This window comes from Porites lutea, chromosome 14, assembly GCF_958299795.1.
Source record: "Porites lutea chromosome 14, jaPorLute2.1, whole genome shotgun sequence".
In the NCBI taxonomy this organism is placed as follows: domain Eukaryota; kingdom Metazoa; phylum Cnidaria; class Anthozoa; order Scleractinia; family Poritidae; genus Porites; species Porites lutea.
The window spans coordinates 3574474-3591716 of NC_133214.1; the positions used below are offsets into that span (position 1 = coordinate 3574474).

The 17243-nt window shown below is 40.9% G+C and overlaps 1 protein-coding gene and 1 pseudogene across 1 annotated transcript; one reads left to right on the forward strand and one right to left on the reverse strand.

Moving 5' to 3' along the window:
• LOC140925021 (uncharacterized) overlaps positions 1-16474 on the reverse strand; it is a 34217-nt pseudogene extending 17743 nt beyond the window's left edge.
• LOC140925146 (isopenicillin N epimerase-like) lies at positions 169-3580 on the forward strand. Its single transcript, XM_073375105.1, has 2 exons — positions 169-947; positions 2252-3580. The coding sequence occupies exons 1-2, from the start codon at positions 291-293 to the stop codon at positions 3134-3136; spliced, it is 1542 nt and encodes a 513-aa protein (XP_073231206.1). The 5' UTR covers positions 169-290; the 3' UTR covers positions 3137-3580.
• Positions 16475-17243: the final 769 nt, after the last annotated feature.

Below are 17243 nucleotides of genomic sequence, written 5' to 3' on the forward strand. Positions count from 1 at the left end.
CACACCCGAGAGCGTAAGAAACTAAAAACCTGTCAAGTTTTTATGGACGCAATTCCTTTCACTTGTGTTGTCCTTCAATTTTCAAAGCGTTACGTTGTTATAACTGCACATACTCTGGTCATAGTTTATACCAAGGCACAATAAATAGTCTGTTGACTCTGCATTGATTGACATCAATCCAACAACACTCCTTCCGTACCGCCCAACTTATGCCCATGGATAACCCAGATCTTAATTGCAGAACGTCAGTCGCAGCTGAAGCTTCACTGAGGTAACTTTGAGACGTCGCAATGGTAGACGAATTGAAACCCCAAAACCGCCCTACCTTCCGAGTGGCTCACTGGTTCCGATGTCAGGGTCTTGTTAGTCGCGACAACTTTCTTGCCTTCCAGAAAACGTTCGTCGAGATCGTTAACTCCCTTACGAGCAAAACAGGCGATGACTTGTGGGTATACGTGCGCGGGCTTTTCGACTTCGATGACTACGCCGATTGCGTGCCGATCAACGCCGCGAATTTGTCCATCGTCTTCAACCCAGTACAGCGGTTCATGAACGCACAAGCGATAGATTGGAACAGGGATATTTCCCTCCAGAAGAGAACGCAGCCGTTTGTGCACACCATCCAGGTCGCCCGAGAGATGATCGCCAAACAGCTGAACGTGGCACCGGAGTTGATTGCTTTACAGAGGAACGGCTCTGACCCCAATGCAGTGATCACAAACGGCTTAGATTTCAAAGAAGGAGAAGAAGTCGTGTATTGGGTGGAAAATCACCCGACTCTAAACAATGTAGCTTGGTACATCAGGCAGAATCGCTTCCCCAATATCGGTAATCCTAAAGGAGTCACAATTCCTAAAGAAGACCTAGCGACAGCTAATATTCCCAATATTGTCAAAGCGTTTACTGATGCTGTTAATGACAACACCAAAATAGTTGCCTTCAGTGAGGTAAGTGAATTTTTATCAGTAATTTATTTATAATTTTTAGCGCTGTACATCGCTGGGAGAGAGCCCTTGTTCTTGTGGGTAACTCTGAGAGCCTCCGCCCAACCACATTTCAACTTCTAAAGTTAAGTTCGAACTTCAGTTTGTGAATGATATCCTGTGTCCTCTTTAAATGAAATCTACTGATCGACACTGTCGAACTTCCTGTGGTACTGTTTATTGTGTTGTACAAGGTGGTTCTAACTTTTAAGTCTGTGGATGAAATCCTATGATGTGACCATTTAAATGAAAGCTACTGAGCAGTACCTTCCTGTGGTACTGTTTATTATGCATTGCAATGTGAATTTAAAACGATTCATTTGAAACCTCTTCAGAAGCGGTTTCACATTTTATAATTCGTTTCAATACCCACACAACGAATTTTTTAACGTTTCGTGAGGTCCAATACTCTATATAAAGCAAGAATAATGACATGATTATAAAACAGCACGTACAAACAATAAGGGGGGGCTTACTTCGCATTGATAGCCAAACAAAGCGCATGCTGGGTGCAAGCCTTTATTGTTTGAATGATTGAAAACATGACCTCTTAAACTCCTAATCCTCTTTAGTTTACTTTTGCTTAATAAAGTGCTTTTGAGCCGATAAAACATGACAAACCTAACCTTAAAGACCAATTCAGAATCCATGTACTCATGTCGTGGCGTTTTCACCCAGAGGTTTATTTTTAGAACGATTTTGGCGCGAATCTAGAATATCTTTTAAGCCCCTAAACCCAGTGACAAAAACCTACAGACCTGAAAATGATATTTTTGACCTTTAAATGGTTTAGTTTTCCTTTTCAATATTTTATACTTTGAATGCATTCATATCTTGTTTTTCCCTGTTCCCTCAAGCGTCAGAGCCAAGTGTAAATTTTCATAAATTGAAAGTGGTTTATTGATATCCTCTTCCTATTATGCCTACAGGAGATGTATAGGGGCATCAAATGAGAGTTAAATTTTGGAAATTAGGGTTTAAAGGGTTAAGACATCATAAGTAGATTTCGGGAGCACCAGAATGCACATTCAACTTGTTACTCACTTCTTTCAGTATCTTCTAACCCCAGGGAGGTCAGAACGAAACAACCTAGAACTACTTTATGTCGGACAACGTTGTTCCCAGCCTCTCTTACGCTCCTGGGAACCAGGTTGCTATGTCAGACATGTCTAGCGCACAGTCTTACCAACAATTTCCAAAGTATCATAGAGGGACCTAAATTAGATGGAAGGAGTATCCTTTGGTGATGGCTTTTATTTCATCCACAGGTATCCCACCTGACTGGCACATTGCTACCAGCCAAAGAGATTTGTGCAGGGATCCATAAGGATTACCCCAACGTCCATGTGCACGTTGATGGGGCGCAATCCTGGGGAGCAATGAAGCACGACCTCCAAGACATGGGCTGTGACAGTTACAGCGGAGGGAGCCACAAGTGGTATGTGGGGCCCAAGGAGTGCGGTATTCTGTACATGAAAAAGGAGCGCGTTCCCAATTTTGCACCCAAGGACATCGGCTACGATGGAGAGATGGAACCTCCCCCAGACCTAACCCCGCGTCCCGAAGGAGAGGAACCGGAAACCCTACAGAACGACGCCTCCAGATTTGAGATGGTTGGACAACGGAACGACACTAATCTCATTGGGCTTCTGTACACTGGAGACCTGTTGGAGCTTATTGGCTTTGAAAACATCGGCGTTCGGATCCACGATCTCACAAAACACTTGCGAAAGAGACTGCTTACTGTCCAGCATGAGGTTTCGGAATATTTTGGGGTCGGCACAGACGTCATCTTCGCCATCGAGACGCCGGATGACCAATTCGAGACGCAAATGTACCATGCAATTTTGGTGCTTAAGTTCAACGAACCGCCGTACCCATCAGCCTCCATCAAATGTAGAAAAAAGTCAAAAAAGCCCCGTGGTTCCAAGAAAGCAAAGTCCACCGAAAAGGCTGATCTGAGTGTGAGGCTTTACAATCGTATCTACGACAATCACAAGATTTGCCTCTCGACCAAGAAGGAGAACAGAATGCGAATCTCACCTCATATCTACAACACTATCGATCACATGGATCGATTGGCAGAAGCTATCAAACAGGAACTGATCTACATCCTCAACTCTGAGTCTGAAACTGTGGAACCCACAGCCTGAAAAGAGGAAACCGGGCCCAGTATTTCCTGAAGCGCGTAGTAAATCTCGTACTCAGATCTCCCACGCCCAAAGGAGACAGAGAGAGATCTGGTTACGAGATTGGCGAGTAGCAGCATTTCTTTCTTTTTGTACTTTGCAGCAAGGGACTCCACAGCACGAAAAGATGAAAATGAACTCTTGTAGTGATAATTTCCGGTAAACAGATTTGCCTTAGCTATTGTAGTATTTGCTCACTTAAAATGCACTAAGTCTGTTTGTAATTCAAAGGATGATGGCTATTTTCCAAAGAACTAAATATACAAGCCATTGACCTGACTCACGCGGATTAATAGAAAGGGAAAGTCGGAAATTATTAATCAATTGAGTATATTTGATTGTTCTTGGTAGCTATGTTTTTCCAGTTTTTAAAGGAGCTGCTTTCAACAATAAAGAGGATTGCAGGTTAGATTTAACATGACTACATCAGCTGTTTCTAGCGCATCCATGGCAACATTATTACCCTTAAACAACCATCCCCCCTCCTACACCTGATATCACTAGGCAGGATCTTGCTTTATTATTCATTGGCGAACCGAAACTTCAAGAAAAATGTCGAATTAAATAAAGAAATAAATAAATAAAAATAACAAAAATGAAAACACAAGTAGGACCATGTGATAGTACTGCCAAAGAAGTTTCAAATGAATGGTCACACTTATGGATTCCGACCCTACACTCTTACATTAGAACCAGTGTACAGTATAATAAACTGTACCAAAGGAGAGTACTGTTCAGTAGCGTTCGCACAATAGGATTTTATCCACAGGTCTTTTATCCACAAAAATTAGAACCACCTTGTACAGCATAATAAACAGTACAACAGGAAAATACTGCTCAGTAGCTTTCATTGGAATAGTCACATCATAGCATTTCATCAACTGACTCAGATGTTAGAACCACCTTGTATAGTATAATAAACAGTACCACAGGAAAGTACTGTTCAATAGCTTTCATTTGAATGGTCACACCATAGGATTTTATGGAGTAATACTATGGAGTCAAGAAGGGTTTAAGTAAAGTACAGTAAAACTGACCTCTTTAAGAATTTGCAGATCATTTCCATAGTTGATTTCCGTTTGTACAAGCTCGATAATAGCCTCCTTTCTTTCCACTTTGCGATCTTTACATTTGGCGCAAATCTGGGGCTCGCTAGCGTTGCTTTCTTCCTCGGGTGGAACATAGTGCTTTAGACAATCTGGACATTCAACCTGAGGATGGCGAGAACAATGTGTTTTCGAATGAAAACAACACTATTGGTCGTTGGCTACTCTGTTGTGGGAATGTGTGGGAGTACGTATTCTTCCATGTATTTTGGTTATAGAGATGAACAAAACCTTGCGATAACAGAACAAACTAAGCTTACTGACATGACTTGGATTCAACGCATATTGGAATTCGTTCAGATAGAAAGCAAGTCCTCGTCACTTTTTGAAATGCTTGAGTAAATAATAAATGAACAAACGAACGAACGAACGAACAAAAGAAACCAGCAAATGAATGAATGAAAGAACGAACAAATGAATGAATGAATGAAAGAATGAATGAACAAATGAACGAGTAAACGAGTCAACGAATCAATGAATCAATGAATGAGTGAATATGAAAGAATTATCCAACGACCGATCAAACGAATGGGACAAAATGAATGGATGAATGATCGAACGATCGAACGAAATGAAGGGAAACAAACAAAATGAAGGGATGGATGAATTGATTGATGGACGAACCCAGAGATGGATGAATGAATAAAATCAAAGAAATCGTACACTCACCATATCTTCTGTAATAGAATGCGTAGAACTCTTCTTTCTTGGTGTGGTACTCGGTTCGTTTTCATTGGCCTTTTTCCTTCGCGCCAGTTCTTGCCAGTGTCGAGCTGAGGCAGCTACAATGGACCAGTGCTCAGAGCTCTTCATCATAATCTCTTCCCAGGACCGCCTCAAGGGACTCTGTCCCATATCTCCTCCGACACCGCTGTCGGTGCGCTCCACATCTACTTCGAATTTAGGTTGGTCATCTGATGATAAAAGGCGATTGGATGATTCAGAAGGTAGCCGGTTGTTTCCCTAAAGATTGTGACCGTTTCGCTACGAGCTTGCCTATGTAAACTGTGACAATTTCTCATTGTTTAAGTGGATTTGGTTTAAGTTGCTTCTCTTGGATATCTCAAATGGAGAAGTGCGCAAAAATCAAATTTTTACAGTGAATTGACTTTTAACAGCAGAGTGCAGTAAAACATCTTTGTAGCGAAACTACTGGTTACCATTAGGAGTCTCTCCTGGGCATAAGATCTTTTTTCAATACAAATGATACACAAACGCAAGCCTAAAGAACCCCCGCATTTGAAACGAAAAAAGATAGCCGAATTTTCAATATTTCGGCACAGCTCGCCAGGCCGTACTTGTTCAAACGGTGGATAACGAATTCCACTGAACAAATCCGTTTCCACAGCATTTTGCGATTACTTATCCCCTGAATATACATTAGATTGTGATAGTACCAAATTGAATTTTCGTGAATCTAACACAACATAGATGATAATGATAACGATAAAAATAAAGATAATAATAATTATTATTATTATTATAATTAATAATAATAAAATCCTTTTTAACTCTTGGCAGTCTTTGTAACACAAAGGCTAGTGTGGCCGAGCAAATGATTGAAAGATTACCTTCAGAATCCTGATAATCGAACACTTCATCGTACTCAGTTATGTTAGAATCTGTTTCAAACTCAAACATGTGAGCCGAACCACTGTCAGCACTCATGTTGCTATGGAAACTTTCCCATCGCCGGCTTCGTGAACCACGTTCATCATCCATTTCACTACAGATACTAACAGTATCGTCCACTTCGGTGTCCGAACAAGCACTGCTGGCCACACTGAGCATGCTCGTGTGGATTCCCCCTTTCCGAAGACCTCTGTCTTCCTGGAATCGCCGGCGTCGAGCTCTCGGTGACGCCCTGTCGAATGATCGGTTACGTTTGACATCCATTAAATTCGTAGGGGAATTTGCAGGGTTCTTTTCAGTTTCTTGGTTCTTATGTTTCGTAGTTTCCTCCGTTTTGCCGATTATTTCTGACAGTTGTTTTCTGTCGGGTAATGGCGAATCTTTCGTTGTACTCAATTCTTTGTTTGCGGCTCTTTTGAACTTTGAGGCACATAAAATGGCTCGCGAAGTCCCGCGTAAACTAAACGAGTTCTTTGTCACATTCGACGAGTCTAGTTTGGCGTTTATTGGTTCACTGTTACTAGCACAAATTTCATCTTTCGCCGCCTTGATTTTCAAGGCGAGCGATTGAGCTCTAACTCTATCCGCAACTGAAGACTCCAAATCATTTTTTTGAGAGGCCTTGGCAGTACTATAATTCTCCACTACCGTCCTGTCAGTTGAGTTGCTCTCCTTTGATTTGACTCTGCTAGTAACGCCAGCTCCATCTAAAGAAGACTCAAAAACGCCTTTACAAATTCCGTTTTTCCTTCTCAATTCTCTGAACCTTTCAGCGGCAGTCTTTCTAGCCTCACCTGTGATACCTTGAGTAGTTTTGCGAGGAGAAAGTGGGCTGTCTACAAGAGTAGAACCGGTCGATTGATCTGTTGCGCCCTGCCAATTTGTTTCTCTCTCTTCCATCAACTTTCCTATTCCATCCGAAGATAACCTCTGAGGTTCCTTCTCTTCATTTCCTCTTTCTTTGCCATCTAAACTGATATTGCCATACGAAATGGCCTTTCTTTCATCCTTGGGACTGCGAGATTTCTTCCGACTCCCTTTCTCGTACAAACCGTACTTCAACATTAATTGGTGGATCACTTCATTCTTGGAGAAAGGGCTCTCCTGCCGTCCCCTCGAAATCTTTCGAGAGATTTTAGTCTCCTTTGAGCTATCATGTTTTGGTTCAATCGATTCCCCTGACTTTGCAATATTTTTATCAATCCTCCCATTTCCCGACGAATTAAACTTGTATCCTTCACCACCTGACGAATCCATCTTGTTTGCTATACTAAGCCTTTTTGTAGTGTTCTGTGCCGATATGTCTTTAGCGCTTTCATAGAGAGAAGAGAGCCTCTCCTTTAGACTAGTTCGCCCGTCCGTGTCGCTCTTGGATTCGTGCTTAACTGTCTTTGGAAATTTCCCTAACCCCACCTCCTTAGTGTGGGTATTTTCATCTACGCGAACATTTTTCGAATATCTCTCTAAATTTTTCTGTTTGAATTCCCTAAACGATGGAATTGGAACTCTTGCCAGTGGATATTTCTCTCTGGGACTTCCAACAGACAGCGGTAGACTATCTCTCCTCTTTTCCGAAACTTCCTCGGCAATTAACTGTTTCGCTTGTTTTCCGAGATTAGAAAGCGACATAGCTCGACTCAACGACGGTCTCTCTCGACCGCCAACGGTAGAAGATCGGCTAGAGTCGGTTTTCGTCGTGGGGTCTAATCCTTGTAAGGAATTATTCTGAGTCTTTGCTTTGTTCGGTGGAACAATGTTCTGAGGTGAAGAGTAACCGAAGAAACGTTGAGGGGTCGAGGGAGATGGTGACTCACCTCTTCGATAACCACTCCGAATTTCCGAGTTATATCGAAGATACTCGAATGCTCCCGATGACTTCTGATCGTATCTCGTGAAGCCAAGCGTACTCTCGTTTCCTCTCGTGCCATAACCGCTCTCATTCGGCGAAAAACCGTTCTCGCTTAGACGCGAACGAGGCGACAAACAGGCATCGCGAGGGGAGGGTGAAGGGGAGGCGGTATATGCCGAAAACGAACTATAATCGCTATACTGAGAGGGGGTTGGTGAGGCTCTACCATCGCGAGGGTTGAAGTAAGGTGGACTAAACGGAGGAGAACTTGCAGTTAAATCTGGAACACTTCCTGCAGAATAAAGTCTGTATTCACCATTGTAAATTCTTGGAGAGGTCGAATCAGACTGCAGATAAAACATTTCTCGATAGCGTGGATCACCTTCGTAACTCGGATAAGCAAAACTTCTCTGAATAGCGGTTGGAGACTGGGATCCATAACCAGCATCGTAACCAAGGTTACTGAGATCACTCAATGATCGTGATGTAAGTAGGTGCCTTCCTTCCACCTCCCTATGGGGTGTTGCTGGGTAGGCACTTGCTCTTGCACCGTACTGATCAGGGTATCCATGGCGATAATTGACGTCATTCGCCAGATATGAATGGTGATAATTCATCACTGAAAATTCGTGCCCTGATGTGCGAAGATCAGGAGTCGATGCCGCATGATGAAGACCAGGACCAGGGGCCATAAAGTTAGGGGCGCTTTTAACATACCCGGAATCACCTGGATCACTGTTGTGTGTAAGGCTATGGGGTCTTAGAGGTGAAAAAGGAACACTTTCTCCATACGTGCTCATTGATGGATCACTGTGGCGTGACAAGGTGCGTGGTCTGTAAGACTCAAGGGCATTGTCTAAGTTGGCCCCTAGTGGTGAGTCCCTCTGGTGCAGCGTGCTCTGTGGTCTGTAAGATGAAGGGCCAGTGGGCACATCAGCTCTTCCTGACGAATAAGAAGGGGAAGCGCTTGTTTGACTTCTTATCGGCTCGCTATCACTACCCATAGGAGGCTGGGTTTCTTTCTTTTTCACCTAAAATAAATTTAAAAATGAAATAGAGATGTATAAAAACATGAATTAAGTAATTCAAAACAAAAAGCTTCCCTAAGACAATAGAAGGCCGACGCTCAAGCAACCGTAATCTTGTCCTGGGGATCCTGTGTCTTCAGCACCAAGAGTGAATTCAGCTTTCAACTTCGTTCCCAGGGTTTTCTCTCTTGTCTCAAGGAAGAGATAGTACCCTGGGAACAAGGTTGTTCAGCTCCGTATGTCTTGACGTCACTGGGCCTCGTTTTGATGAAATCACTAGACTCGCTGTCATGCATCAGTGATGATAAGTCACACGACTTCAATGCGTTATTGCTGGATCGCTGAACCAACTTTCTCGGTGCGAACGCATTTTCCCAATCCATGACTACTACTAATTTTAAAACTATTTGCTCAGATTCAAGAAACTCTTCACTGGTTAATTTTAGTTGCGTTAAAGTTTTGGCTTTTACACTCTTGCTGTTCTTTCCACGTTTAACGCGACATTACAATGATACTTTTTCGCATTCACTAAAATGACTACTTGATTGCATTCTTTATATTCGTCAACAAAACGGAACGAATGTTACGCTCGGTCGATGTTTGGACAAAAGAATCCATGCACCCTGCCATGTTCTCACGGTAAAACAGTCTACTAGCCACATTATAGCCGGTGAACAGGCGTGCATTTTTTTCGGCCTGTCGAAGGCATTTCAATTGTAATGGCCCCATTGACTAACAACACACAAAAATAAAAGTATACGTTTGGGCTCGCAAATCAGCGTAATTTGTCTGGTAAATGTTAAAACTATTTTAGTTTTATTTTACTTCCTTCTTTAAAAGACGAAACGAACTCTTTTAGTAAAAATGTTGCCGCTCATCGCATAACTTTCCAAGCCTGAAAAGTTGTCATCGATATCAAAAGGCGTTCGTACAGACACATTGCGAAAGAAAGAAGCTGTGTTTTACAAGGCTTGGCTACTTAAATTTATATTATATTTGTACGATATGTTTTAATCATTGTTTCAGTTAAGTTTGACTCGGCGTGCATAATATCCTATACAAGAATCGAAACGCCTCGAAACAACACTGAAATAACGGACAGCAGCTATATATATGCAGCATATTGCCAGATGTTGTTGATAAAATTTTACAGCTTTTTCTTTTCAATTGCGAACGCGAAATAATGTTAACAGGAGCATTAAGCGCCAGGTGGCTTAGTGATGTTTTTAAGCTGTTTTACTGAATGTATAGATGTTTTACCCTTTTATTTTGCTTTATTTGAAACCGCTTTTTTAACGAAGAATTTAATCTTCAAAATTAGTTCTTGCTGGGACAGGATAATGAGACGTACTGGCAGTGACGGGAAGATTCAGATCGTAATAATGTATTAGTTGGTGCAAAATGCAACTGCAAACTGCGAACTGTACACAGCAAACTAGAAACAAGATGGCCGCAGACTTTGAACTGAAAAGCCTACTCCTATAAACTTTCCTTTTTCCAGTTAGCAATTTAATCCCCACACATGTCTGCTATATGAGCGACATTGAAATTGAAATGCAAGTTAAGTAAGTGAACCTAGAACTCCCAATGTATGAGCGCCAAATTAGACGAACGGTTTACAAAATAATCTTAAACTGCATTAAAAAGAAGAGACTTGTCGAATACGTTGAGCAAGAACAAGTGACACCTGGAAGTTTAGCCCCCTTTCCAATCACTCTCTAAGCTCAAGATGCAAAGCCTTAACAGCTACAGTGGAATTTTTCAGTTTAGAAAATTGTATGTTTGTTGAGTCGAATATATATTGTAGTTTTCCCCAAAGGCGAATAAATGTATGGACGAATGTTTGATTTTCAACTCTGAACAATCTAGCTACAAAGACGCCAAAAAGAGGAAAAGAGAAAAGTGTAAGAGATATTCGTCTACCGCTGCGTTACTTCCGGTTTCAACTGTTAAAATTTTTACGGATATGTGTTCAGCTTGTGTCATAACTTTAAAGGCTTAAAGTAAATATGCATGACTTTTTCAATAGAGACATCCTCGGCTACTATAGAGAAATAAATTCTTGAATAACCAACCGAATTTGAGCAGTTACAAGCTATGGCCGTTTCGCAGTTTAGAACTAAGAGAAGTCAATACTGACGCAAAATCCATCTACTTTAAGCATAAGACGCTCATGATAATTCAACGAGCTCTTTACCCTTTACCCACCCTTATGCTGCATGCTTTAGACAAAATATTGATAGAAAGCAACAATTTTAGTCACATACCACGTTGCCCATTTGGTGATAGATGTCTGGTCAGCTCCAAGGCTTAAAGTTCAGTACCCGAGATTTTTGTATACTTGGTTTACCTACCACGATCAATCACAACAACTCTACCACCTTCTAGGCATCCTTAAGGGGATCAGAGAAAATGGACGTATGTGTTCCCAGGTTCCAGCGCTTTCCTTCTTGTCCTACTTCAAGAATAAACTCCCAAAAAGTAACGCCGCAAACTAATAAATAAACCTTCCGCTGCTTCGTTCACGTAGAAGCCCTAAGGCTTGTTTTGTAGCTCACAGCGGCATGGTCAGTGATTGTTAAGGGTGTTGTGTGTAAACTTGATGGATTTTTGCTCAGCACTTTTTATTGTGACGGTATGCATTGACTCTCAAAGTTCTCAAGGGGGTCTGGGCTCCCTGCGGTGAATTTATCGAAGCTGACGAAGGGTACATTGGCGTCATTTTAAAACCGCAAAAAATACCACAAAAAAAGGACGAAAACCGTAAAACCACAATAAAAAGGGACGAAAACCGAATGGGTCAGTCGTCTGTCAAATTCAACTCGAAAATAATTTACAACCGGCCTCACAAAACGTGTTCAAGAACTATTTCATTAATGGACTAACACAGCAAAAACGATAACCTAACGGTGTGATAACCTAACTGTTTTTACCGACCTAATATATTTAAATGTAAATGTAAATGAAAATAAATGCAAATCAATAGAAATGCAAAAACCGAACGTTCGTGGCTAACGATTGCTAGTTAAAAGTAAAAGACACTTAAGCCGAAAACGTGCATAGTTGGAGGGAAAAAGCCTACTAACACAACTTAAAAATGGTTTCAAGGCTTTTATGTGCTAGATCCATTGCGCATCGAGGTAGTTTTCATGTGTGAAAACCCGCCATTTCTGAGAAGCAATCAATCAGCTTGAAATTGCCAGCTTTTCAAAACAATAACAAAGCCTACGCTTGAAGGTTGGCCTTTAAACCCGCAACTAAAAGTACACCCGTTGACAAAAAATCCCTTTGAAACCAAAACGAGCACTTCGGGTTGTGTCATCGGTTTGAAGTATCGGTGTAAATCGGGAGTACTCATGCAATCTCGTGTCCAGAGTCCTCGGGCTTTTTGGTAGGCGGGTGATCATTTTTGGCGTTTTCCGCTGACCAAAGAGTCCGAGGACTCTGAGTACGAAAATTGAGTACAGCTTACCTCGTTCCAGTTAACGCCCTTGAAAAAAGGGTGAGAACGAATCTGCTCACTACGACAGACTTCGCCTCGCACCAGTCTACTGATCAAATCACTGGCGGAAACAGAGAGGCAACTGAAAATGGAAAAAAAAGAGCAAAATAAATTGCTAGTCAAATAAAGTGAAAGTCTGAAAATCCCTAAAAGCAGCTCACACTGACAGTCAAGGTTCTCATTGTCATCGTTGTATGTCGCATGGATAACAAGTGTACGTTTGTTTTACTTAAGTATGATCTGAATTTCACAAAAATATACGTGTCATTCAGTTTTTGCTATTTTGAAAATAAGTTATCTGGAAGTGAAGAAACTTCAAAATATTGATTTAGTAAAACAAAAAACAGGAAAGAGGGTTAAGGGTTACGAATGGATGAGATTAACGTGGATTATAAACGTCAAACGTGTACTGAAAATTTAGCCTAAAATTTTCAAGATGCAGAAACCGTAGCACGACGCCTTTAAGGAAGTCGTTTTTATATGGATATTCATAAAGCAGATAATTCTGGAGTGAACCTAGTTATATGGTTTTGAAGTACGGTAACTCGCACAAATGGCTCAGGTTTTATACAATTGCTTAGGTCCTGTCCTTTAAGGTAACTTATCACAGGACTGCAAATAAGAAAAGAAGACCCTATTTAAAATAACCATTTTACCCTATCAACCAAGACCTACCTAAATAGCTTATACATGCAGCTAATTCAAAAAACGTTGACATCAGCAAAGCGCAGTAGGCAATACCGTGACCCAATACATTTACGGTATTATTACAGGAACGAAATATTTGCATTTTACTTTGGCAGAAAACAAATGCACGTAAACTGTTCATGATGACAAACCTTACAGTAACGATCTTCGCCGGCGCGCCATTTGTTCAGAGGATGCCGTTTGAGCTCCTCTACGCTGAAAAAAACGCGACACATTTTTTTTTTTCAGTTGATCTTGATACGTAGAAGGCTCCGGCTCTTGTTAATTTTCCTCAGCAGCCTATTTGCTCAAAACTTTTTACAACGAGCACGTACTGCTTTTTAAGAATTCATGATTATTGCACACAAATTTCCTTCCGTTCTGGTATTACCTATTGCGTTTTGCAGATGGAAACTTTTTTCGAAATAGCTGTACAGTCGACTCCCGATAACTCGAACCCTCGCTAACTCGAACCTCGCGCTAACTCGAACCAAAATCGATTTCCCCTGGATTTCCGTCCTACTTTCATTGTAATTTTACCCTCGGTAACTCGAACTCCCGCTAACTCGAACCAATTTTCGTTTTCCCCCAGGTCATTTTCTATATAATTTTACCCTCGATAACTCGAACCATGTTTGGAGCCCTTAAAAAGTCGGGAAAAAAGCCGTCTATTGGCGTCCGAAACATTGAATTTTGGATTTCCTATTAACGTGTTGTACGAGTATAGTTTACTAATGGAGGCTGATGTTGATTGTCACAGGCTAACGTAAAGCAGCTTCACTTCTCAAAACAGTAAACGCATGCTCTATTTAGGCTATGTTTTGTTACGTTACGTTCTGATTTATAATGTAGAAGTATCTTTTAATTTTCACTTGACATTTCTACAATTAAATGTGATTAAAATGTTCACCGTGCAGTAAAAACTGTTTTTTACCTTACTCTCGGCTATTTTCTTCGAGCTTCCGATAACTCGCACCCCCGATAACTCGAACTTTTTTCGATTTCCCTTGAAGGTTCGAGTTATCGGGAGTCGACTGTATATGTCAGACCTCAACCTAGCTAAGCCAATCGGAACTCCAGTCCTCCGTCATAGAAAATTCTTCGCTACTTTTCGAGTGTTTGAACAGAAACGTCACGTAAACGGATCTAATTACGTCAATTTTACACAATTGTGCCTAAATAAATCAACAAAAAGGTTTTATTTATTTTGATAGCGTTAAGCACTTTATAGTCATAACTGACGGAGACTAGGGCAGGGCTCTGTTTTTCTAGATTTCGTGGCGGAAAAAAAAAACATCACCAGGGCAGAGTCACGGAAGCTTTTCGATCGAAACGTGCTTCGTTTTTATGCTTACTGGCTTAGCCTGTACGCACTGTATGTCAAAGTCTGTGTGAAAAGTCCCTAAGTCCGATTCTATTGTCTTCGTAGACTAAGGCGTGAAAGTGTAATCTTCGGAGCAAAAGCACCGGGTACGCGCGCCCATTTTTTTTGACGATTTTATAGATTCTTTTCCTTTCTTTCTTATGGCCACTGGGTTTCCAGTCGAACAAAAAAAGACATGCAAGACTCAATTTTAATGATTACCGTGTTTTTTGTTTCTCAGCTATTCTTCATTAATTAGCATCAGAGATAAAACTCGACCGTCGAAAATAATAACAAATAAAATTGTTCATCTATTTTAGGGTTACATGGCGTTTTATTTCAAAGGCATTGACTTGAGCAAGTAAGAGGGCAGGAAATACTTGGTTATTACCTGATTGGGCAATATGAATAGCATAATACACTGACCAAACCACTAAAAGAAACTTTCGTAGGCCAAAAAATCCTATCTAATTAGGAATTTAGGGAAAACGTTGAGCCTGTAGCTCTTAAGTTTAACCAATAGGAATTTGTGAAGTTTTCTAATTTCTAAAATCTTGACTTAAAACGATAGGGTTCGTTCTGCAAAGTGGTTCTTGAGTATTGTGGAATCCTAATTAACAACCTTTGTCTGTCACTGAACGGCAATTAACTCAATTTCTCTTACGTGGCGAAACTACATGGTCAAGTTTTTGTCGGAAACTGTCCAAACAAACCATACACTGCAATGGCACCAGCGCACACAGAGATAAGACAAGAAAAGCTTAGAACAGACTTCTAGGTCACTGAAGCACCAGAGAGTTTTATCAAGTACCACCTAATGAGCAAGGAATGAGGTGCTAATTACTTCTTAAAAGTATAAACCATAAGGCCATTAGCTTTACCTGAGGTTTTCGATAAAACTAGACTTCTAGGTGTTGTACATACCGGTCATTTGTCACAGAACTTGGAGAGTTTTTCCCAGTCAGCATGGTATAGAGCACACTTCCAAAAGTTCTCCAGTCCTCTTGAAAATCAAAATCACTTTTGGGTTCGTGGTTGTTATTACACGGGTCACCATGGGTAAATCCATGAAGCGCATTCTCGTTTACTCCAATAAAGCTTGCCGCAAAAATTTCGCCACAACATTACATGTCCACTAGGTTCAACATACACTGTGTCCAGGGATAGTTCATTGTAAGTAAGACCAAAATTATGCAATTCCTCCAAAGCTATCAACGCCTCTGCGGCGTAAAACCGCGCTTGCGGTTCCGGGAATGTTCCGCCAAATGATTTAGCGCGCTGCGAGAGAGTTTCCTTGCCCGGGAAATCCAAAATGTAGTAGAATTTCGACCGTGTCTGAAACGTGAACCGTAAATTAACCAAGAATGGAGAGAGACGCGTCGTGGGTTGTTGTACATAAGGGCTAATCGGCGCTTTAGAGCTGCTATCCCGCGGAGAAACTTCCATGGTGTAAAACATACCGGTTTCCTTGTGCCTGACATGGTAAAGCTTAGACAATTCATTCTTCTGAAGAAACTGCAAATATTTTAAACAGAACTCAGAAGCGTTATTATGAAGTGTTAAAAGCAAATATACAAAAGAGAAATAACTTAAACCAGAATAATTCTCGATTGGGACAAATCGCAGGCGCCGGTTAGATACCGTCCCGAAAACTTTGTAAACTTCGATAAAGTTTTTGAAAGTTTTCTTAACTTACCGAATCGACCTCGAAACAGTCTGTTCCGTGGACTTTTCCATCAGTCATGTCCAAGATCTTGTTAAAATCCCTCCGTGAAGCTAAGTACACAAATCATATGTTGTCCAGTGTAGTTCGTGCTCTTCTCGAAAGCGTGAATTTCGCCTCATACCGATATATCAAGCAGCCGTGGTCAGCGAGTGTGGGGATCGTTACGCTACCGCAAAGCGCTTAGTTGCCAATCGCCGCGATTTGCGGGAAAAAACTACATCTCGAACAGGTGAATATTCGCAAACGTTTAAACAAATTCGTGTGGATTAGAACAACTTTTGTGCAGACGGCAGAATTTTGACTTGTGAATGATAACACACGCTTACGAATGCGTCATGGTACCGTAAACCAATCAGCGATAAGAAATTTACCTTTGTTAATGAGGTCCAACTCATTAAACCTCAACAATTATTGAGTTCAAATTAGCTGTATGAATCCTCTAACAAATTTATTTTTAACAGAAGTAAAATTGACCGCTACTCCCGCTCAAACAACGTTGAATTAAACGAAACAAGCGGATTTTCCTAGATAAATATCATCTAAGCGGCATTTATGGAAAACGGGGTTAAGTTTATGTCAGCGAATTTTGCATCACAAAGGTTTTCTACTTTGATGTGCATAAATAACTGAAACTTAACAAAAGCTAATAAGTGTACACAGAAAGTGATAAAAGATATAGGTACTTAAAGTATCTTTAAATGGCGCCCAAAAAAGGCTGAAATTCCAACTCTGGAATGATTTAAAAAAAAATTGTTTGTACTGAGTAGAAAATGCACTGCCAATTTTGACCTTTTCCTCTGTTTTTGTTAATCCGATAAAATTATTAATGGCAAAAAGCTAATTACTTGCAACTAAACAAATTTTGGTTAATCTGAGAGACAGCGCGCATGTTGAAGACATTTCAGTTGGCACCAGATCGTTTCTTCACGAGGCCTATGTAGTAGTTTCTTTCTTGTGTGTTTCTTCAGCGACCTAACGCACGTTCTTGTTGAGCAGTCAACTTGGAACTAGAAACAAAAGCAATTAGCTCACAGTTTGACGTATTTAGTGTCCATGTACAAGAATTGCATTGTTTTCGCCGTGGGCGAAAGATATCTATATCAACAGAGGCATGTATAGTCAACACAAAAGAAAAAATGACGATTTTAGGTACATCAAGGCGCAAAGACTTTACAAAA

Coding starts and splice junctions, on each gene's coding strand:
- LOC140925146 (XM_073375105.1), top strand. CDS start 291: ATGGTAGACGAATTGAAACCCCAAAACCGCCCTACCTTCCGAGTGGCT. Junction 948..2,251: donor AAATAGTTGCCTTCAGTGAG/GTAAGTGAATTT, acceptor TTTCATCCACAG/GTATCCCACCTGACTGGCAC.